This window comes from Musca vetustissima, unplaced genomic scaffold (genome assembly GCF_032173495.1).
Source record: "Musca vetustissima isolate MV318-11 ecotype Yass unplaced genomic scaffold, APGP_CSIRO_Mvet_v1 utg1892, whole genome shotgun sequence".
In the NCBI taxonomy this organism is placed as follows: domain Eukaryota; kingdom Metazoa; phylum Arthropoda; class Insecta; order Diptera; family Muscidae; genus Musca; species Musca vetustissima.
The window spans coordinates 156,918-182,650 of NW_026882990.1; the positions used below are offsets into that span (position 1 = coordinate 156,918).

Sequence of the window (25,733 nt, forward strand, 5' to 3'; positions counted from 1 at the left end):
TTTTGTATTTTTTTAATATCAGATTTCCTAATTTTATGTATACTTTACTTACCCCACATCTTGCGTTTTCAACTCTGGAATAAAAACAAATTTTAAATGATTAATGAAAACGAATGGAATTCATTTCAGTCATTGTTTTGTGATCTGTTATAAATTACACTGTGCTACAAGATTTTATGGAATGACAGCCTTTGGGAGGTATATTAAGAACTCATATGTCATGTTTTAGAGACTCACTGAAACTACTTTTGGGGCTATTGTGGCACCAAAACGCCTACGTAGACTGAATTAATCGCTGCTATATCGTCCAGTGCTTATAATAACCTTCATGTTTTCAATTTATCGCGAATGATAAAGTTACAATGAATGAACAAGCATTAGCAATCTCTCGCGAATGTTCGAATTGTACGTAAAATTCACGAACGATAAAATTTGGCTGCAAGGGTCGTCTATTTGTTCGTTTGCAAGCATTTGTTGCTGAAGAACATTCTTTTGGAAAAAACTATAATAACAAATGTTCGCGAGCACTGTGAAAAAGAATAACAAACAAAAATATCATAAACCAGTAAGCGGAGAAGTATAGTCGGACGGGGCCGACCATATGATACCCCACACAACTACCACGGAAAGCTAACTCTCTGCGGATGTTTATTCCTAGGCAATATTTCGTGATATTTGCACCTTCTTGCTCGATTAGAGGTCAATAGCGCCTCTTCCTTACACTCACATATTTTCCGAATATTTCTAATACTCAGTACACTCCTTCTAATTAGGTACTTCTCCAAATTCCCTTCACCATGGCTTGTGTTGTGATGTTTGACTTATTACTATGGCCTATAGATCGACACGAAAAAGAACATAAAAAAAGTTTTCGGTCCACTTCATCCCAAATTTATTATCTGATCATTACAAATAAGTATTTGGTCCATTTCATCCCCTAGATATTAACCGATCTTTACCGAAAACAATAGGGGTCTTCATGGGGCAGAACCCATCCTACATGCAAAATTTCGTGAAGATTGGTCCATAACTGTGGCATGTATCGTGTTTACAAAATATAATGGACAGACGGACGGACGGACACACATGTCTAGATCGACTCAGCAAGTCGAGATATGACGATCGGTATACTTAAAAGTGGGTCTAGGACCAATATTTCGCGGCGTTACAAATTCTTGGGGCTGCACAAAGCTATAATACCCTGACTACATAGTTGTGTAGGGTATAAAAAGGGGGTTATATGGGGACTACCCCTAAAAGGGGAGGAAAATTAAAAATACAAAATTACAGCGAATTCGTTTGAAAAACGCGATCAAGAACTACAAAATACTGAAAATTGGGGGGTACCCTTATATGGGAGCAATCCCTAAACATGGACCGATATATCCCATCTTCGAACTTGACCTGCCGGCAGACAAAAGACGACTCTATGCAAAATTTTGGCGATCTATCACAATTCGTTTAGACGCTAGAGTGATTACAACAGACGGACATGGTTAAATCGTCTTAGATTTTACGCTGATTAAGAAAATATATTCTTTATAGGGTAGGAAATGATTATTTCGATGAGTTACAAACGGAAAAACAAAATTAATATACCCTCCATACTATGGTGGAAAATATCGAAATTTTTATCAGAGACCCCATAAAGTATATTTATTTCTTGGTCAGAATACTTTTATACGTCGATTTAGTCATATTCGTTTGATATGACTAAATTGACATATTTTTAAGATACAATTAACTAGCAAACAATAATATAAAGTGTTTCTTCCTAATTATAGATTCAACAAATATTAACTTAACCGACATCCATCCCAATTCCCTGTCGCATAGTGTTATTCATATTTATTAAAATTAAACTGGTTATGTGTGTGTGTGTGAATTTTCGTATAGGTGTCTAGCCAAAATTGACTGTGTGGAGTCAACTGTTTTGAAATTTTTAGTAAAATAACTAGATATTATTAAAATTGAGAAAACATTTTGTTAGTATATATATTAAAAATATTTATTTATGTATATTTATAGGTAGGTAACAAAAGAATCTGACTTGAATAACAAAAATATGATATTTCCAAGAGTTAAGTTTAGTGCTGAGTCAGCACAAGAAGCTTTTCGGTCTTTAATAGGAAATTCCCATAATTTCGGAAATAACACTTGTGCAAATGTACTTTTTTTTGGGGGAGAAACATATCAACAATATTTATAATCAACAACACACTTGAGAACAGGGAATAGTGCATATGATCAGTAAATCGCAAGTTTTTTTATAAATTTTGGGTTGAGGAAAAAGGTTGGGGAAAACGAAATCCATTATTTTTATATGAACTATAGGACTTTATTTATCATGCTTCGGAATGTCCGATTTGGACAGTTTTGTTGTATGATTTGTTACCATTTTAAAGGTAACTTCAAAATGCCTCTCTCGTAGAAGTCCTGCTCTTTATTTTCAAAAAAAAAAAAAAAAAAAAAACTCTAGTAGTCGATTTTCACAATCCTGTCTAAATACAAATTTTTTATCATTAAAGAAATTTTGTAATGCAAGAAAAATATGATAATCGTTTGGTGCCAAGTCCGGCCTGTATGGCGGATGCATTAAAACTTTCCAATCAAACTCCCGAAGTTTCTGGCGAGCCACTGTAGATGTGTGCGACCTAGCGTTGTCCTTGACAGTAGAGATCAGAAGCCATATGGAAGCAAATCTTTGGCCATATTGAAGCAAATTTTAATAAATAATCCCCGATGGTGCGAAATGAATATTTCAATTTTGCTAAATCTGCGTACGTCCATGTTTTTAAGTTTAAGAGTTTACTGAAAATTTTTATTTCATGGATCATTTTGCACCCAAAAGGTGTTGTTCCATTTCACAATGGTCCCAAATAGTTTGAGTTGTATTCGTCGTAAATACGTAATCTAAATGTTGGGCATCACATAGTAAAACCTATTGGCGTTAAATATTGTCTCGTGTGTTTTTATTTACTATATATATTTTATTTTGCCTTATTACAATTTATATAACTGAATAATATATAATTAGAAAAGTGATTTATTTACAGAAAAATACCACTAAATTCCCATGAAGGTTCCTTCAAACAGGCGAATATTATCATCATTGATGATAGTATAATAAAATGGATGATCAGCTCTGAAGGTAAGAGAGTGCATGACGCCACCATTTCGTGTTGTAATTGTTAGACCTGAAAAAACAATTCAAAAGTAATAAAGAATATAATTAAAAAAAAAATAGGCGTAAAAAAAAAAATTGGAAAAATCCATGCCTTATTGGCACAATAAAAAATAAATTCAAAATTCTATCCGTTTGGAAGCTTGGAAAGATTGAGCAGTGGCACAGGAAATGTTCTAACATTTCGCTGTCTTCTCCACACGCTCTACACCAGTTGCTTTCCTCGCATCCAATCTAGTTTAAGTGGGCCCGCAGGCTGGTATGTTTTGTTTATCCTCGTTCATCCCCGTCCCCTCGCTATTCCAAAGAATTTTGTGGGGTTTTTGTTGCCCATGTCCTTAGTTCTAGACACGTTGCATTAAAAGGTTAGGCATTATTTACATCTAACTGTCGGTCGCACTTCTGGCGAGTATATGATTCGTACGAGACCATGTCGCGAGAAATTATTTATTATTTCTTATATATTCTAATACAATTTTGGATTTAACTGTTTTAGAGGTAATAGTTTTTATGGCTTGGTTACTGTCTGTCATAATATGTATTATATTCTGACCAAAGTTTGCAATAAATCAGTTCAGACACTCTGTTATGGACTGAACCACCACCTGCAAGATCGTATTGTGTTATGGTGGGCGAAGTGAAATTTCGGTTCTGGGTTCTTCAATGAAAAATCCCATAAAATTTAACGAAAGATATTTAGGGACTTTGATTCACCATTTACATTAAATCGGATGAAAATATATATGGGACCTATATCTAAATCTGAACCGATTTTCACGAAACTTAGCACACATCATTCAAATTTTAAGAAATATAGGGCCTTTACATAAAATCGAACGAAAATATATATGATAACTATATCTAAATTTTAACCGATTTTCATGAATTTTAGCACACATCACTCTAAAATCAATTCAATACGCTGTGCGAAATTTCGTACAGATCGAATGAAATATGGGAGCTTTGGTGCACCATTTACCTTAAATCAGACGAAAATATATATTGGAGTTATATCTAATTCTGAACCGATTGCAACGAAACTTAACACATACCTTTCTAGACTTAATTCAGTGTGCTATGCCAAATTGCGTGCCAATCGAAAGATATTTAGGGACTTTGGTTCACCATTTACATTAAATCGGACGAAAATATATATGGGAGCTATATCTAAATATGAACGAATTTCTCACAATATCAATAGGGTTCATCCTTGGGCCAAATGAATGAGCTGCGCCAAATTTCATCCGAATTCGATGATAAGTTCCACCTGTATTTTGTTTACAATTTAACACCATCAGACGGACACACGGATGGACGGACGGACATGCATAAATCGACTCAGAAAATGATGCTATGCACATTCTCAAAAAGAACAATATGTCTATCTCGTTTCCTTTTGCCTGTTACAAACATATGCACAAGAACGTAATACCCTGTAGTGAAGGGTATAAATAGGGGCTTTATATAAAATCGGACGAACATATATATACATATATATATATATATATATATATGGGAGCTATATCTACATTTGAACCGGTTTTCATGAATCTTAGCACACATCTCTCGTGCAAATCGAAAGATATTGTGGGACTTTGGTGCACCATTTACCTTAAATCGGACGAAAATATATCCTTGGGCCAAATGAATGAGCTGCGCCAAATTTCATCCGAATTCGATGATAAGTTCCACCTGTATTTTGTTTACAATTTAACACCATCAGACGGACACACGGATGGACGGACGGACATGCATAAATCGACTCAGAAAATGATGCTATGCACATTCTCAAAAAGAACAATATGTCTATCTCGTTTCCTTTTGCCTGTTACAAACATATGCACAAGAACGTAATACCCTGTAGTGAAGGGTATAAATAGGGGCTTTATATAAAATCGGACGAACATATATATATATATATATATATATATGGGAGCTATATCTACATTTGAACCGGTTTTCATGAATCTTAGCACACATCTCTCGTGCAAATCGAAAGATATTGTGGGACTTTGGTGCACCATTTACCTTAAATCGGACGAAAATATATATTGGACGTACTTAGCACACATCATTGTAGACTCAATTATGTACGCAGTGCCAAATATCGTGCATGTCAAAAGATATTTAGGGAATTTGGCGCAACATTTACCATAAATCGGACGAAAATATATATGGGTCCATGGGCTAAATAAATGAGCTATGCCAATTTTTATTTAAATCGGATAATAAATGCGACCTGTCCTTTGTTTACAATTTAACATCAATAGAAATCGACTAAGAATGTGATTTTTATGTATATTCTCGAAAGGAACCATATGTCTATCTCATTTCCTTTTTCCCTGTACCACAGTGTGATGAAGGGTAAATGCTGGGCAAAACTTGTGGTGAAAATTCGAAATTCTATAACTCGGTACGGACCAAAGTGTCTAATTACAGTCTACACTACACTACAATGTATGGGTTATTCCAAAATAGGGAACAATGTTAATTGAATTTTAAAACCTCTATGCCCTAATATTCAGATCTCTAAATTGATTTCAACAGACGAACATGAAGAATTTTATTCTTATCACGAATATTTAAAGGTTTTCAAAACAGATTGATAAATCTGATATTCACGGTACCTCTTGGTGAATGATACAAAAAACTGTCAAAAGTTTTGGACTTTAAAACTAAATTTGCCATCGGTGTTTTTGGAAAAACTATCAGAATATTCGATTTTGCTCGGTTTTCTCTACGATTTAAACAATCAGTTGAACATACCTGTTGCAGCCGAAGCTTCAGTGCCCTTCTCATCAACTTCAATGAATGCCTTGTGTATGACATTTGAAATTTGCATTGGTTCGGCTGATTTTAGCATACCACCGAATTCACCAGAATTGAACATCGTTTTCATGCCCATCTAAGAATGAAAAGAAATGAATTGGATGATTTTTAGAGGGGGAAATGTTAATTGCATTTACCTTTGACAGAACACCCTTTAATTCCATTTCGAATTCAGTTCGAAATTTCGGTAAATAAATCTGAACATATGTACGATCCGCAATTTGATTTGCAATTGATGCAAATGAAATATCTTTCAGTTTTTCCTGCAAGGCCGTCAAACCATCCAAAGCATTCGGTAAAAGAATCAACATAGAAAGATCGGAATTTTTATAGGGTAGACGTAATGCTGTGGCATTTAACTCGGGAAATATATTATAATATGCTAGTTCTCTTTTATACATCATTGGCAGCTTTATGACTGTATTCGGATTGTTGATAAAGAAATCTTGTTGGCTGGTGGCTTCGCTGGGGAATTCAGTAAGCCATTCACCTTTGAAGTGAATGGCACTTAGAAGAAAAATCCTTGTATCCGAATTTAATGTGGTTGATGATACAAGATTTCGGATTGTGCCATCGGTGCTATGCTCCACCCATTTGTTTATAGCAGAGGCTGCAATATCGCTTTTAGAAAAATCTATATTTTCCACTGTGGCGAAGAAACTCTGGGCCAACGATTTATTGTAGTCCTCTTTTACGTTATGATTTTCCATGACATACATTTTGTTGGCTACTTTTAGCAGGGAATTGTTTTCATATTTTTGCAAGAGTTCGTGATATTTATGGGCAACACTATCCAGCGACTTGCCAGTGATATTTAAGCAGGTATCCATTTCCAGGGATGTTTGACCCACAGCTCCCATGCGGGTCATTGTAAGGCATGTTTGTATGGAGAATGATGAAAAGAATATGCTTTTTCCAGGATTTTCCGCAACCAATTCGTGGAAAAGTTTATCACCAAATACATCCAAACTGTTGAGAAATTCTGATTTCCTAATTTCCTGTTTCATTTGGTTGACTTTAACAAAATTCTCCGTTGAATTTAATGGTTTCTGCTTCGAATGTAGTGTTAGTAAAACCGGTACAGTAATTACAATTATTACCGCAAGAAGACTTAAAATCACCGAAATTGTTATACAAAGACACGACATTCTGACTTGATTCGATGCAGACCCTTTGTCAACTAATATCATTAGCGTATGAATTTTTTTCTCAAGATGTGCGAAGTTTTTAGATTTGTTTCTTTTTCTTTTCAACGATATGGTAATTAATCTTGCACCTGTCTAGCGATACACTGAAATGTAATTACGATTTATTTTTTGTTGAGAATTTGTATTTTCCAAAAGTATGACTTCTTTTCTTGAGTTTTTTTTTTAACAAAATATGTGTTTGTCTAAGAGGGGAGGGGTGGGGAAAACATTTTAGCGGTAATATAAAACGATAATTTTTTTAACAATTGTTCAAACAGTGAAAAACAATTAAGTAAATAATTATATTAAATAAATAATATATGCATATACACATATCCAGTCAAAACATTCATTAGTGAATGGCTTGTGGAATCCCCTGTTGTGGTTGACGAACAGCCAAGAGAATTTGAAAACATATCGCAAATATATTTTGAACATTTCTACAAAAAAATTTTTCGGATATGGAGACTAAACCAAAACGGAAACCGATATCGAAAGTTTTTGTTAGGAAGGCTTGACTCCCAATGACAACCCAAAATATCAATGTAAGGCAATTCGTTTAAAAAGTCCAAAATCTCAAAACTACGGAATAATGAGGGCTACCATGAAACTTGGGTCAATATTGATAATTTTTTGTAGGAAGATTTGTTACACAATGAATACTCAAATTTGAAAATTACACACAATTCTGTTGGAAAATGTACCCAACATTCCCATATATTCTAAAAGGTTTTGATCGTGTTTCAACCGAAGAAGTTGTTATTTGGCATTCTATGGTTGTGGAGGACGATGAAAAAATTCTGCAGACAAATTTCAATATTGGTCAATGACCGCTATTTTCTATATCTTGAAGCCCTTATCCGCATTTTCCCACTAAAGGGATTGAACTTTGGAACTTTGTGGTCTTCTAGTTGAAAAAAATATTAGCAAAATAGTTTCGATACAGGTACATATTTTGACATATCCCCACATAAGTGCACCACACTATTTCCGAAATTTTGAAAATTAAAGGTGCTAAAATTTATATTCCTGGTTGTTAGCCGCATTTTTTTCAACAAAGTGTCTTTAGAATACCATGGTTAATAAAACTTTTTTCCAGAAAAATGTCTCTATATGACTTTTATAAATAGTCGCCTTTACCACACTCTGATGCATGGTAATATGTTTGTTTGTAAAATAGAGAATGTGAACACAAAATATTAAATTACAGCCAATAAGGTTGAAAATGTGTCCAAAATCCCCTAAATACCGAATATTGGGAAGTGTCGTTGTGAGGGAGCTACCCTGAAACTTGGGTCAATATTTATACTTTTTTGTACAGACATGTGCTATACAATGAGTACTCAAACTACTAAATTACCGTCAATTCGGTTGGGCCTAAAATACCGAATATTGGGGGTACCTTGATATAGGGGTTACACCAAAACGTCCTAGGTGTACTAGCAATATCTGTGCAAATTTTCAAAGCGACGCATTGATGTATTATCTTTCTAGATTTTTGAGATCGTTCATAAATTTAAGAGTTATTGCCGTTAAAATAAAAAAACCGTTGAAAATTGCATGTACGAATTTAATAAAAAAAAAACAGTAAGGAAAGTAGTAAAGTCCGACTGGGCCGACTATATGATACCCTTCACCACTTTGGGTATATTCTACATATGTACCCTAACAGATCTCGCTTTTTGAACGAACTTTAATATGCGATCTTTATCTATAAGTAAACCGACTAACATCAATTCCAACACACGCCATTCTGCAACCTATTCTATATATAAATAGGTTTAAAGCGAACTTTACGCAAGCTATTTGGTATGCTTCACTGTTTAAACTGTAATATCAATCAGGCACACATTGATTATCTGGCGTACAATCAACATGAATAGCTCGAAATTATATACGGAAGCTATTCTATATCTAAATATGAACCGATTTCAAGAAAACTCAATGCGTTTGTCGATCGGATCTTTAGTGCACCATTTACTTAAAATCAGAAAGTATATATAAGAACTATATGTAAATCTGAACCAATTTCAAGACAACTTAACACCTGAAAAGTTATAATAAGTTCAGTACATTGTACAAAATTGTGTGCCGATCGGCCAAACTTTAGGTCTTTAGTGCACCATTTGCTTAAAATCGGAAAAAAACTATAAAAGAGCTATATCTAAATCTGATCCGATTTTCTCGAAACTTAGCACACATCATTCTAGGCTCAATTCAGTACGCTATGCCATATTTCGTGTAAATCGAAAGATATATAGGGACTTTGGTGCCCCATTTACCTTAAATCGGACGAAAATATGTATGGGAGCTATATCTAAATCTGAACCGATTTTCACACACATCGTTCTAGACATAGTTCAATACACTATTCCAAACTTCGAGCAAATCGAAGAATATATAGGGATTTTGGTGCACTATTTACCTAAAATCGGACGAAAATATTTATGGGAGCTATATCTGAATCTGAACCGATTTTCACGAAATTTAACACGCATCGTTCTAGACTTATTTCAGTACGCTATGTCAAATTTCGAGCAAATCCAAGGATATATGTACCGATCTTGGCGCACTATATACCTAAAATCGGACGAAAATATATATGGGAGCTATATCTAAATATAATGCAATATAACATTGTCAAACAAAAGTCGAACGGACATCCCCAAATCAACTCAGAAAGTGATTCTATGCATATTCACAATAGGAACCATGTGTCTATGTCGCTTCCTTTTGTCTGTTACAAACATATGCACAAAGACATAATACCCTGTACCACAGTGTGGTGAAGGGTATAAAAACCAGTGAGCGGAACAGAATAATCTATACAACTACCACTGAGCTCTAAGTTTCAGCTGATCTATATTCAGAGTTTGGCTAATATATTGCCATATTTGCTATCTCTTGACCAATTAGAACTCAACAGCTCATCTGTGACATCTTTTCAGAATCGTGATCATGGCATGATTAATCTATGGTCAGATCTCTAAAAAGTCCCGAAAAACAGACAAAAGTAAAGTTTTCGGTCCATTTCATTTATTAAATATTAACCTATCTTTACAAGGAACAATAGGGGTCTTCTTTGGCCAGAACCCATCCTACATGTAAAATTTCGTGACAATTAGGCCATAACTGTGGATTGTATCTTGTTTACAAATTAAAATGGATAGACGGAGGGTCGGAGACACATGTCTAGTGGAGATATGACGATTGGTATACTAAAAGATGGGCATACGATCAATATTCCGCGGTGTTACAAATTAAATTTGACTTCCACTATCATAGCATGCTAATGATAAAATTGGAAAATATTAGCTCATCTTCAACCAAATTTGGTATTTTGTGTTCGCATTGTATAACATATATTCCTACCTAAAATGATAAATTTTCGTCCACTATATGGGATGACGGAACACCCTATTTTTGGGATTTTGTGCATTTTGTGCCAAATTGGATGTAATTTAGTATTTTGAATTCTCATTGGGTGTGAAATCTTCATAGCAAAAATCATCAATATTGACTTAAGTTTCGGTAGGGCCACATATAAACGGATCCCCATTATTCGATACTTTGAGATTTTGACCACATTTTTAAAACAAACCCATAGTTTTATGTCCGTAATATACAAAATTTATGATTTCATGCTATGTTGGTATTATTTATGTTGGTATTATTTAATCCGCCATTTCGGATTAATTTTAAAATTCGGATTTCATATTTGTAATCAGTGACCATAGCTCTACAAACTGATTTTATTAATTCAATTTTTAAAAAAGGTTACCACTACTTTCCATTCACCTTTTGAATTTTTTTCTTCCAGATTCGTAATCAGCGTCCTCGAAACCCTTATTGTACCAAACATGTGATCTCTGGCCCATAATGCATTGTCATAAAATATGTGTTATCCTACTGTAGGCCGTTCAATAATCTGCAATGCTTAAAAGATCTTGTCATCACAAACAAAATAATAAAATGTAAAAATTGTGAATCCCCTCGGTTGTTGACTCTGCTCTGCAGAAGAAATTTGTGAGTGAGTATTGACGGCAATATGGTTATCGCATTATTTTGTTTATTTTTTTTTTTTTTTATAGAAAATAAAATCTCGTAAAGAGTAAGGTGATAATGAATTCCCATCGATGTGAAGTACCACAGACACAGTTCTGTATCATCTGCTGCTGTGTGTTTTTTCTCTCTCTCGTGGTTTGGTTTGAAAATAGCCAACTGATAGCTAACAAAAATTTCGATATCTCAGTCTGTGGCTCAGTCTGATCAGGGCGCATAAATATAATGTTCTTGCTTCGCATCACATTCGCTGTCCGGCTGAGATTTTAATAATTGTGTTTTTTCTTAGTTACATTTAATTCGTAAGCAATTACAATGGGTGGTAAGTATTCTGTAACAGAATCAAAAGTAACAACTGAAATAATCAAATTCACGCAAGTATTGGATGTAGAATAAAATTTTAAATAATATAGATAATAGTATTTAAAGTTAAAAAATATTTTTATTTTATTTATTTATTTATTTATTTATTTTTGCAGTTGTTACTCATTTCATAGCCACACTTTGTTTTATGATATTGACGGTGGTGGTTGCCACACCAACAACCATTTCCAATGATGACTCACAATTAAGGGATTTGTCCAAGAGTTTGGATAACTTTGGAACGAAACTCTACTCGAAAATAGCCAAACGAAGTGCTGAGAAAAACATTATATTTTCACCATTCTCGATTGAGACCGGTTTGGCGATGGTGCGTTTGGGTGCTACCGGTCCGACAGCAGAAGAAATTGACAATAGTCTAAATTTAAAATTTAACAATGCCGAAAAGTTGGCCAACTATTTCCGAAAAATCCTTTCAACATATCAAAATAGTGATTTCCTACAAATGGCCAATAAAATATATATTATGAAAACTTTTAAACTCCAGGATCAATACAATGAGTTGCTTACGAACAATTTCTTCACGTCAGCGGAAAATGTGAATTTTACACAAAATATTAAAGCAGCTGAGACCATGAACTCTTGGGTTGCAGCAAAAACCAATCAATTGATTAAGAATCTAATCACTGCCGATGATTTGGATCGAACAACACGAATGGTGCTGCTGAATGCAATTTATTTCAAAGGTGAATGGGCACAGGGATTTCCCGAGCATGCCACACGCCAACAAAAATTCTATATAGATGCAACAAACAGTGTTAATGTGGACATGATGCATATGAAGGGAAAATTCCGCTATGGCGAAATAGACCAATTAGATGCCACCGCTTTGGAAATGCCTTACAAAAATTCCGATCTTTATATGTTGGTAATTTTGCGAATTCTCGTGATGGTTTAGAAAATTTGAGGATTAAATTGAAATCATTATCTCTACAAGAATTAAGAGATAATATGTTTGAGACAACTGTTCAAGTGGACATGCCCAAATTTAAAGCTGAATTCACAATTTAATTGAAAGATGTTTTACAAAGGGTAAATATGATAAATTGTATAGTTAAATAAATTTTTGATGTTGTATGTTTTTTTCTTACTACAGTTGGTTATGGAACGCATGTTCTCTAAAGAGGCGGAATTTGGAGAGTTGATAAATACATCTGAAACAATTGAAGTATCGAAAGTTCTGCATAAGGCATTTATTGAAGTCAACGAAAAGGGTACTGAGGCTGCTGCATCAACAGGTATGTATCAAAAATCTACACTTCTGACGGGCCTTGAAATGCTCTTTAAAAATAAACGCATGTCAGAATCCTTAAAAAATATTCTTGAAATATATATATATATATACATTTAACACTAGATTGCCGAAGGCGGTCATTTTGTCCGCTTTTCAATTTGAAGTGCATATAATGACACTTTTTTGAAATTTGGTGACTTTTTTATAATGAACGTAATTCTATGTGGTATAAAAAGTCACCAAATTTTAAATAAAAGTGTCATTATATGCACAGTTGTTATTGTACTTGAAATTGAAAAGCGGTCAAAATGACCGCCTTCGGCAATATAGTGTTATATATATATATATATATATTGAACAAATATTCTATATAAACTTCACTTCGTGTTCTCATTTATATTTTTTGTAACTATACCCTACACAACTATGTTGTACGGATATTATAGTTTTGCGCAGAGAGTTTGTAATGAGGTGAAATATTGGTCATAGATCCACCTTTAATTATACCGATCGTCATATCTGGGCTAGCTGAGTCAATCTAGCCATTTGTTCCCCTTTCGTCCGTCTGTCCATTATAATTTGCAAACACGACACGGGTCATTGTTATGCATATAAGAAGGGTTCTGGCCTAAGAAGACCCCTATTGTTTTCGGTAATGATCCGTTAATCAGGGTGAACAATTGTAGCCGTTGATCTCTAATCGACCAAGAGGGCGCAAATATCGCGAAATATTGCCCAGGCACGGAATACATATCCGAAAAAAGTTGTAGTGTAGGGTATCATATGGTCGACCTCTCCTACTAACTGCTCCGCTTACTGGTCTTTTATTTATCTATTGTTTATTAATTTTTTTAATTCTAAAATTATTTTATGTTATCTTTTTTAGGTACTATTGGTATTGGCCTGCCTCGACCGGGTCTACCTGAAATTGTAAACGAGTTTGTGGTTGATCACGGCTTCTTCTATAAAATTTTGAATACTGATGGTATTGTATTCTTTGAAGGATCACAAAATGAATTTTAAAAAACAAAAATAAAAACCAAAAAAAAAATCTTAATATATAGTAGCGTTTGGTTTCTAAAATTCTACATTGTTTTATTTGGAAAGAGGGAAAAGATTTGATACCCTGCACCACACTTTGGTACAAAGTATTATGCCGTTGTGCATATGTTTGTGTATGATGCAAAAGACATCATAGTTAGGTCCATAGGGCCATGTGAGATGTCCTATGAACTGTCTTACCCATTCACCTTTGAAATAAATTGCATTGAGCAGTACGAATTGTGTGAATTCATGCAAATCTCCGATTGTGATACAATTGTGCACCGTGTTTCAAAATGGGCTTAGAATGATATATATATAGTTTTGTTGATATCAGTTCAGTGTCCACTTAAATCCGTTCATATCAACATCCAAAACTATAAGTCTACACGTACATTGTTTTATGGGTTGAAATCGGTTCACCTTCAGATACAGATTATATATATATATAATTTCGTCCGATTTCATGTCAATTCAAACATGCTGCAACATTGAATTTATTGAGGCAAATTACAAATCGGAGAATTCCCTTATTGCAAAATAGATCAATTAGATGCCACCGATTTGGAAATGCCTTATAAAATATCCGATCTTTATATGATTGTAATTTTGCCAAAGTCGTTGGTATAGAAGATCTAAGGATTAAATTGAAAGGAATTAAAATCCAAGCAGGAGTTGTTAACTATACCAAGAAGCTTGTTTCCCACATGTTTCGGAAAAATGCTGGAAATAATAAAAATAAAATAATGTTTTTTATGTTATTGTACCATATTGTTTGTTTTCGAACACTGACTACCAGTGACTATTTCCTAAACTAAGATCTCATATCAACGCTCACTAAATATCAAGTGTGTATACAGATTTTCATTTCAGGGAGGGTGGTGGTGACAAAAAAATCGTGAAAAAAATTATTTGGAGTCTACGTCGTTTCTGACTAGAATTGTTTGTCGAGGGAATGAATCTGCACATTGCCCTTGAACTCGAATAAAAATAAAAACGAATGCTGCCGGCCGGCCAATTCTGTTTTGGTCAGCAAGACAAATAAAAACAAAAAAAAAAGGAGGAAAGTAGTAAAGTCAGACGGGGCCGACTATATGATACCCTTCACCACTTTGGGTATATTCGACAGATGAATCCTAACAGACGTCGCACCAGTAAAATGAAAGTGGATTCATAAACACGTCATCCTGCAACCTATACTAAATTTTTCATTTGGTCAGATATAGAAGCTATATGTAAATCTGAACTGATTTCAAGGATTTCAGGAAACTTAAAACACATCATTCTAGACCTAATTCATTACACTGCGCCAAATTTTGTGCAAACCGAAAGATATTAAGGGACTAATATCTATATCTAAATCTGAACCGATTTTTGACGAAACTTAACACACATCATTCTAGACCTAATTCATTACGCTGTGCCAAATTTCGTGCAAATAGAAAGATATATAGGGACTTTGGTGCACCATTTACATTAAATCAGACGAAAATATATATGGGAGCTATATCTAAATCTGAACCGATTTTTAGGAAACTTAACACACATTATTCTAGACCTAATGACATATAGGGACATTTATATAAAATCGGACGACACTATATATGGGAGCTATATCAAAATCTGAACCGATTTTCACCAAACTCAGCACACATCATTCTGCACTTAATACAGAACGCACTGCCAAATTTCGTGCAAATCGAATGATATATAGGGACTTTGGTGCACCATTTACGTAAAATCGGACGAAACTATATATGTGAGCTATATCTAAATCTGAACCGATTTTCACGAAACTTAGCACACATCATTCTAGGCTTAATTGAATTTCGTGCAAATCGAAAGATATATATGGACTTTTGTGGACCATTTACATTAAATCGGACGTAAATATATATGGGAGCTATATCTAAATCTGAACCGATTTCAGGAAACTTAACACACATCATTATAGACATTATGCATTACGCTCTGCCAAATTTCGTGCAAATCGAAAGATATATAGGGACTTTGGTGCACCATTTACCTAAAGTCAGACGAAACTATATATGTGAGCTATATCTAAATCTGAACCGATTTTCACGAAACTTAGCACACATCATTCTAGGCTTAATTGAATTTCGTGCAAATCGAAAGATATATATGGACTTTTGTGGACCATTTACATTAAATCGGACGTAAATATATATGGGAGCTATATCTAAATCTGAACCGATTTCAGGAAACTTAACACACATCATTATAGACATTATGCATTACGCTCTGCCAAATTTCGTGCAAATCGAAAGATGTATAGGGACTTTGGTGCACCATTTACCTAAAGTCAGACGAAACCATATATGTGAGCTATATCTAAATCTGAACCGATTTACATGAAACTCAACCGATTTGCCAAATTGCGTGCAAATCGAAAGATGTATAGGGACTTTGGTGCACCATTTACATTAAATCGGACGAAAATATATATGGGAGCTATATCTAAATCTGAACCGATTTTTCCCATTTTCAATAGAGTTCGTCCTTGGGCCAAATAAGTGACCTACGCCAAATTTCATCCAAATCGGATCATAAATGCGACCTGTACTTTATTCACAAAAATACATGGACGGACAGACAGACGGACATGCGTAAATCGACTCAGAAAGTGATTCTGTGATGGAACCATGTGTCTATCTCGTTTCCTTTTGCCTGTTACAAACATATGCACATAAGACATAATACCCTGTACCACAGTGTGGTGAAGGGTATAGAAATTGTGATAGCCCTTGTTTGCTGACCCGGTCCTGCAGATATCTGTAAGTGTTTATTGCCATATAATATGTTTATTTTTATACCATGCAAGATGGAAAATCTTGTTCTGCAACTAGTAAAGTAGCAATGTTCTATTCCATCCGTTGTCGTCCTCTTTCTTCCTTAGGTTTGTTTGCTGCAAACAAATGTTGATGGAATAGGCAACTGGCAAATATTTCGATACCTTAGTTTGTGGCTTTGTCTGATCTGTGAGTATATAAGGAAGTGCTGTTCTTGCCTCATCACATACGCAGTTCGGTGACATATAAGACGGAGGTTTCAGTATTTATATTTCTTCTTGGTTTAAATAAAAATCATAAGCAATTATAATGGGTGGTGAGTATAGTAAAATATTTATAAGCAATATTGTTATTGGTGGTAAAATATATGGATCGTTGGGCAATTTTTTTATTGAAAATATAGTTTAATATACAATATTGATAAGTATACAAAAAATATTTTTGAAATTAAAAAAACACTCTATCCTTTTATTACGCTCTTATTCCAGCTAATACTCATTTCATAGCCACAATTTGTTTTATGATATTAACGGTGATAGTTGCCACACCAACTTCTACCACCGACTCCACTGGCAAGGGTTTGCAGGACTTTGCAACGAAACTCTACTCGAAATTAGCAAAAGGTGATGATCAGAAAAACATTATATTTTCACCATTCTCAATTGAGACCATCCTGGCCATGATTCGTATGGGTGCCAGCGGACAGACAGCAGAAGAAATTGACAATGCTGTACGTTTTAATTTCAACAATAACGAAAAGTTGGAAACAAATTTCAATCCTTTCAGTCTTTGAGGAGAGTAATTATCTGAAAATGGCCAATAAAATCTATGTAGCGGAAAATGTTGAACTCCGCAATCAATTCAGTGACATACTTACGAACTTTTACTACGCATCAGCAGAAAATGTGAATTTTACACAAAATATTAAAGCAGCCGAAGCAATCAACTCTTGGGTTGCGGCAAAAACCAATAACTTGATAACAGATCTTATCGGTGCCGACGATTTGGATAAATACACACGATTGGTATTGCTCAATGCAATTTATTTCAAAGATGAATGGGCACAGGGATTCCCAGAAAATGCCACACGCCAACAAAAATTCTATGTGGATGAAACAGATATTGTTAATGTGGACATGATGCATATGAGAGGCCTCTTCCGCTATGGCAGAAGTGAGCAATTAGATGCTGCCGCTTTGGAATTGCCTTACAAAAATTCCGATCTGCGTATGCTTATAATTTTGCCGAATTCTCGTTATGGTTTAGAAGATCTAAGGAATAAATTGAATTCATATTCATTGGAGGAATTAAGAGGTAGCATGTTTCCGGTATTGGTTGATGTCGCTATGCCCAAATTTAAAGCTGAATACACAATTGAATTGAAAGAGATTTTACAACAGGTAACTATGATTAATTGAATAATTTAATAAATGACAAATGATGTGTATTTTTTCCTGCAGTTCGGTATAGAACGTTTGTTCTCCCCTGATGCAGAATTGATAAATATGTTAAATACCCCTGAACCAATTGGAGTGTCGAAAGTACTGCATAAGGCTTTCATTTAAGTGAGCGAAAAGGGTACTGAGGCTGCTGCATCTACAGGTATGTATTAATAATCAACTTGAGTACATACAAAAATAATCTTTAATAAATCCATACGTGTGATGGCCCGAAAAAAAGTATTCTTTAAAAATTTCGCACATGTCTTTTAATAAATCCATCCATGTCTGAGTTTTCTTCGGAGTTCTTGAAAAAAAAATATGTATATATATATATATATATATTAAAAATATCGTTCTCCAAGCCCTGGAAAAATGTTCTTAATAAGACACGCATTAAACAAGCTGCACGCGCATGATGACCCTTGAAAAAAAACTATTTATATTTTTATTATGTTGTGTCCTTATTTTTCTCGAACATACATATATGACATTATTGTTTTTTTTAATATAATATTCCAATATTATTTTATTCTTTCTTATCTTTAGGTTCTATTGGAGTTGCCCTTTCTTCTGTAATCGAATTTGTGGTGGATCATGGCTTCTTCTATAAGATAATCGATACTTATGGTACTGTTTACTTTGAAGGATCGCAAAAGGAATTTTAAAAAAGCAAAAATTAAAAAAGAAAATAAAAAAACAAAATGCTCTAAAAAATAGTGGCGTTTGCATTCTGAAAATCATTTTTTGTTTTTTGAAATGGGTGAAAAATTATAATTTCGAACGTTATTGCAGAATCTTTATACTATTAGTACTAATACTAAATTCTCATATGTTCAGACAGGATAATGCCCAAAAATCACAAAAAAAAAAAAAAAACAAAAAACAAAATTGGGGGTCAACCTTATATGGGTGTTACCCTAAATTGTGAACAAAAATGTATCTTGTTTGGTGAGAATATGTGCGTGCCCAAACTTATTATTATTTAATTATTTATTAGTTTTTATACCCTCCAGCATAGTATGGAGGGTATATTAGTTTTGTTTTTTCGTTTGTAACGCATCGAAATAATCATCGACCCTATAAAGTATATATATTCTTGATCAGCGTAAAATTCTATGACTCACTCTAGCGTCTAAACGAATTGAGATATATCGCCAACATTTTACGTAGAGTCGCCTTTGTCTGCAGGTCAAGTTCGATGATGGGCTATATCGGTTCATGGCCCCCAGTTTTCGATATATCTGAGACTTATATCTAAATCTGAACCGATTTCAATAAAACTTGGCACATAATTTGACTCTTTTGTGCACCATTTACTTAAAATCGGACGAAATTATGTATGGGACCGAACCGATTTTTCTCAATTTCCTTGGGCCAAATCTATGATGTATGCCAAATTTCATCTCATTCGGATAATAAAAGCGACTTGGATTTTGTTTACAATTTAACATGGACAGACGGACATGTATAAATCGACTCAGAAAGTGATTCTATGCATATTCTCAAAAGGAACAATGGGTCTATCTCGTTTCCTTTTGACTGTTACAAACATATGCACAAAGACATAATACCCAGTACGACAAATATTATCAATTTTACATAGATATTTCCTAGTACTTTTCAAAAAAATGTGAAAGTAAAATTAATCTTCACCTGTTTGTTCAAATTTCGCATGGGGAGATTTTTTGCCCAACGAGGATCCAAATATCAGATTGGAGCTAATTCGCTTGGAAAACTTGTCCAAATTCATCAAAATAACGAATGTGCACTCAAAGTACCAAATTTCAGACAATTATCCACAAAATATTGAATTATAGGAGAGTGCTACTCTGAAATATGAATTAATATTGATATGTTTTGGTAGGGAGATTTACTGCCAAACAATAATCCAAAATATCAGATTGGATCAGATTCGCATAGAAAATGTGGCCAAAATGTGGCTCCCAAAAATACCAAATTATTATATCTGGACAAGGAGTAATAGCAAAATATGCGGAACATATCGAAGCTCTATCGTCCATATTGACGGACGGACAGACAAACAGACGGACATGGCTAAATCGACGTAGAATTCTGATCAAGAATATATATACATTATAAAGCTCCGGTTAATATTTCGAGGTGTTGGAAATGGAATGACAAGTTTAATATACACTTCACCTTTTGGTGGAGGTTTATAATTAGTGGTAAATTTATTTATAATGTGAATAAATATAATTTTTGAATTCAAAATTAATTTGTGAGTTATCAGGCTGACGTTATCTTATTAGGGATGTCTATATAGATTGGATGTGAACTAAATTTGGGGTCCATAGAAAAATAAGCCATCATGGACATAGGTTGGTGAGGGTGTAGAGACTGCTTCTCGCAACATCTGAGAAGTCAAAATATGAATACAGCGATCGATTAGACAAACATCTTACTAGTTTTTAATTATTTCATTTTTTGTTAGTTTTGTATTATGGGGTTTAAAGGTAATTTTGTCTAGATTTCCTTTTACTGGTCCACTTACAGTTTTGCATATATATATATATATATATATATGTTGTTGTTTTTTAGGGAGTCTATACTAATACCTGTAACTAGACATGATCTTGGTTGTAGAAGGACAAGACCCCCCCACCCCCATTGCGACTGCAGCTACCTCTTCAATGGCTGCCGTAGTCCTGCACATAACCAAGGGCTGAAATGCTTCAAGTTATTGAGGCATTCGATCAAAATTCTAACCGTGTTCATTACAGGTTATACAGATTTTTGATCGGTTTCGATCCTCGTATAGGAAAGTACATTTTTATCGAATTTATTGCAAATTTATTTAACTGTGTTGAGTGGCGCAATTTCATCAGTATGATCCATCGCAGGTCTTACCAGGTCTTACCATACTGTACCATACAGTTTATTTTCGAACACTGACTACCAGTGACTATTTCCTCAACTAGCATCACATAAGTATGCTCACTACGTAACAAGCGCATATACAGGTTTTCATAAATTTGTGTATTGCCCTAGAACCCGAATAAAAATACAAACGAATGCTACCGGCCGGCCAATCTGCAATGTTTACATGATCCTGTTTTGGTCATCACGACAAAAACTAAAACAAGTTTAACAATTGTGATTCCCCTTGATGGCTGACTCTGCCCCTATGGACATTTGTGAGTTTTTTTAAGTAACGAAAATCCCGTCTGGCAACTAGTAAACTGGCATAGAATTTCCATTAATTTTATGTACCACAAACTTTTATCTATCATCCTTTGTCGTTCTTTTTTTTATTCCTTTGGTTTCCTTTGGTGCAAACCAATGCTAGAGACAAACATTTCGATGTCATAGTCTGTGGCTGTGTCTGATACGTGTGTATATAAAAAAGCCTTATTCTTCCATCCTCACATTCAGAGTTTGGTCACGGATAAGTAATAGTATTTTCAGTAATAGTATTTTTTCTGGGTTTAAATAAAATTCATAAACAATTACCATGGGTGGTATGTACAGTAAATTATTTATAAACCATAATATTTTAATTAATAAAAAAATCAATAAAAAAAAAACTATTTTTTATAATACTCTAATTTCAGTTAATACTCATTTCATAGCCATAATAAGTGTTATGATCGTAACGGTGATAGTTGCCACACCAACTACCACCTCCAATGAGGACACGCAATTAAGGGATCTATCGAAGAGTTTGCAAGACTTTGGAACGAAACTCTACTCGAGCATAGCAAAAAATAGTGGACAGAAAAACATACTATTTTCACCATTCTCAATTGAGACAAGCCTGGCAATGATGCGTTTAGGTGCTACCGGGCAAACAGCACAGGAAATTGACAATGTTCTAAATTTAAAATTTAATAACGGAGAACAGTTGGCCAACTATTTCGAAAAGTTCCTTTTATCCTATCCGAATGCTAATTTTCTTCAAATGGCCAATAAAATATATATTAAGGACCAACTAGAACTTCGCGATCAATTCAATGAGTTGCTTGAGAAAAATTTCTTCGCATCAGCAGAAAATGTGAATTTTACACAAAATATTAAAGCAGCCGAAAAAATCAACTCTTGGGTTGCCGCAAAAACCAATCACTTAATTACAGATCTAATTAGTGCCGACGATTTGGATGAGAACACACGTGTTGTACTGCTCAATGCAATTTACTTTAAAGGCGAATGGTTACAACCATTCTTTGTACCTGTCACACGTCAAAAAAACTTCTATGTGGATGCAACAAATTACGTTAGCGTGGAAATGATGCTCACGTTTGGACAATTCCGTTATGGCAAAATAGACCAATTAGATGCTACTGCTGTGGCAATGCCTTACAAAAATACCGATCTTTATATGATTGTAATTTTGCCGAATTCTCGTGATGGCTTGGATGATCTAAGGATTAAATTGCAATCATATTCTCTACAAGAATTGAGGGATAATATGGCTGAGACAATGATTCAAGTGGAAATGCCTAAATTTAAAACTGAATACAAAATCGAATTGAGTGAGATTTTAGAGAGGGTAACTATGATGAACTATTTTAATTAATTAATGTACCTGATTTCAATGATGATGTATAAATTTTTCTTTAGTTGGGTATAGAACGTTTGTTTACTGATGCGGAATTGGATAAAATGATCAAATCAAAGGAAGGATTGCAAGTGTCGAAGGTTTTGCATAAGGCAATTATTGAAGTCAACGAAAAGGGTACTGAAGCTGCTGCTGCAACAGGTATGTATTAAACACAAGGCAGGTCTGTCCTTAAAACAATTTATATATATATATATATATATATAAATTAACGTTTTGGATATCAGCTAAATATATAACACAGTATAAATATTTTGTATCCTTCGCGTCTTTAAAATTAATAAATAATTTATAATATACATAATAATGTATAAATTTTTAGATGTTAATGTGTCTCTGTTATCTGCTCCTATCCTGCCTCCAACTGAAATCACATTTGTGGCTGATCACGGATTCTTCTATAAAATTGTGAATAGTAATGGCATTGAATTCTTTGAAGGATCGGTACGTGAATTTTAAACACACAAAAATACAAAAACAAACAAAAGAAAAACTCTAATAAACAGTAATGTTTGTATTCTGAAATACACTCGAACTTTGTTTTTATTGGGATAGGCGGGTTTTGAAACATACCACAGAATCTTCATATTTATTACAAAAAACAAAAAAACTGAAGACACATACTTTTATGTTATAAAATATATTTAAGGTGAAATTCATCCAAAAACTGGCACATATAAAAACCAGTAAGGAAAGTAGTAAAGTCGGACTGGGCCGACGATATGATACCCTTCACAACTTTGGGTATATTCTACATATGTAGAACGTCTATAGACTTAATTCAGTACCCTATACAAAAATTCGTGCAAATTGAAAGATATATAGGCCCCAAAGTCCCTAGTCTAGGTCAAGGATGATGTGTGTCAAGTTTCCTGAAAATCGATTCAGATTTGGATATAGCTCCCATATATATTTTCGTCCGAATTAAGATAAATGGTTTACCAAAGTCCCTATATATCATTCGATTTGCACAAAATTTGGTATAGTGTACTGAATTAAGTCTAGGATAACGTGTGCTTAGTTTCGTAAAAATCGGTTCAGATTTAGATATAGCTCCCATATATATTTTCGTCCGATTTATGGTATATGGAGTACCAAAGTCCCTATATATCTTTCGATTTGCACGAAATTTAGCACAGCGTAATGAATTAGGTCTAGAATGATGTGTGTCAAGTTTTCTGAAAATCGGTTCAGATTTGGATATAGCTCCCATATATATTTTTGTCCGATTTTAGGTAAATAATGCACCATAGTCTCTATATATCCTTCGATTTGCACGAAACACACACCGTTCTAGACTTAATTCAGTATGTCTAGAACGGTGTATTTTAAATTTTGTGAAAATCGTTTCAAATTTAGATATAGCTCCCATATATATTTTCGTCCGATTTTAGGTAAATAGTGCACAAACGTCCCTATATGTCCTTCGATTTGCACCAAATTTGGCATTGCGTACTAAATTGAGTCTAGAGTGATGAGTGGTGAGTTTCGGGAAAATCGGTTCATATTTTGATATAGCTCCCATATATATGTTCGTGCGATTTTATGTAAATGGTGCACCAACGTCCCTATATATACTTCGATTTGCACGAAATTTGGCACAGCGTACTGAATTAAGTCTAGAACGATGTGTGTTAAGTTTCGTGGAAATCGGTTCAGATTTAGATATAGCTCCCATATATATTTTCGTCCGATTTTTGGTAAATAGTGCACCAAAATCCCTTTGTATCCTTCGATTTGCACGAAATTTCGCATAGCGTACTGAATTGAGAGTGGTGAGTTTCGGGAAAATCGATTTAGATTTCGATATATCTCCCATATATTTTCGTCCGATTTTATGTATATGGTGCGCCAAGGACCCTATATATCCCTCGATTTGCGCGAAATTTGGCATAGTGTACTGAATTAAGTCTAGAAAGATGTGTGTTCATTTTCGTGAAAATCGGTTCAGATTCAGATATAGCTCCCACATATAGATTATATTTTTAACTACGCGGCGTACCGAATAACGTGTATCAATTTTGCTATAATTCGTTTTCTATAAATTTTGCCCATGTTACACAGACGGCTCTAAATCTGCTCGAATGAAATTAGGATAGGTTGGGGAAAGAGGGAACATAGACATGCAATTGTTAGGATACATATTTACAATATACGCAAAGTGGCGAAGTGTATCATATAGTCGGCCCAGTCCGACTTTACTACTTTCCTTACTGGTTTTTGTTATGGACATATGCTACACAATAAGAACACAAAATACTCAATTATAGCCAATTCGGTTAAGAAAACAACCTGTCAAAAATGCCGAATAATGGGGGTACGGTTATATGGGAGCTACACTAAAACGTAGACCGGATATATCGGGAGTACTAGATATGTCTGTGAAAAATTTCAGAGCTCTATCTTAAATATTGCGATCTATATCGTTATTTCAACAGACATCCAAAAACCCAAACTATATTCAAATGCCATTATGAAACTTGACAAAAATTCTGAAAATATCGTAACATGGGAGCACTCAAAAATTGGACCAAAATTGATAATTTTTAGCAGAATAACTTTCTACCCAATTAGAACCCAAAGTACGGAAAAAATTAAACGAAAATATATATAGTAGCGATATATCTATAGATGCAATGGATCACTAGGCCAACCTGCGCAAAATTTTGGGCAAACCTGTAGCGATTTCAACAAATCTTAAAATACGTCATTTTTATACGCTATCCACTTTGTGTTAATCTTAAAATATATAGGCCTTTGGGGTATCACTTACATACAATCAGAAGAATATAACTATGAGTGTTATATCTAAATCTGAACCGATTTTACCGCAACTTAACATATGCCCTTCTAGACTTAATACGATACGCTATTCCAAATTTCTTCCTAATCGTCCAAACTATAAAATCTGCCGAAAATATATGGGATCTTTATCTAAAAAATAAATTGAATGAAATTTGGCGTGAGTCACTTTTTTGGCCCAAGGA

General features: G+C 34.2%; 2 protein-coding genes across 2 annotated transcripts; one reads left to right on the forward strand and one right to left on the reverse strand.

Annotated features, from left to right (window-relative positions):
• Nucleotides 1-48: 48 nt before the first annotated feature.
• On the reverse strand, nucleotides 49-7,161 carry LOC133329715 (antichymotrypsin-2-like). The gene is made up of 3 exons (XM_061538182.1): nucleotides 6,151-7,161; nucleotides 5,951-6,089; nucleotides 49-74 (listed from the first exon to the last, which is right to left on the reverse strand). Exons 1-3 carry the CDS (start codon nucleotides 7,159-7,161, stop codon nucleotides 49-51), a joined length of 1,176 nt encoding a protein of 391 aa, XP_061394166.1.
• A 4,416-nt stretch (nucleotides 7,162-11,577) lies between these two features.
• On the forward strand, nucleotides 11,578-23,205 carry LOC133329716 (uncharacterized). Its single transcript, XM_061538183.1, is given in 11 exon segments — nucleotides 11,578-11,584; nucleotides 11,742-12,535; nucleotides 12,740-12,881; nucleotides 13,764-13,862; nucleotides 17,217-17,462; nucleotides 17,515-18,128; nucleotides 18,189-18,330; nucleotides 18,717-18,797; nucleotides 21,743-22,677; nucleotides 22,749-22,887; nucleotides 23,069-23,205. Coding segments are annotated over 11 exon segments (3,336 nt in total).
• The last annotated feature ends 2,528 nt before the right edge of the window (nucleotides 23,206-25,733 follow it).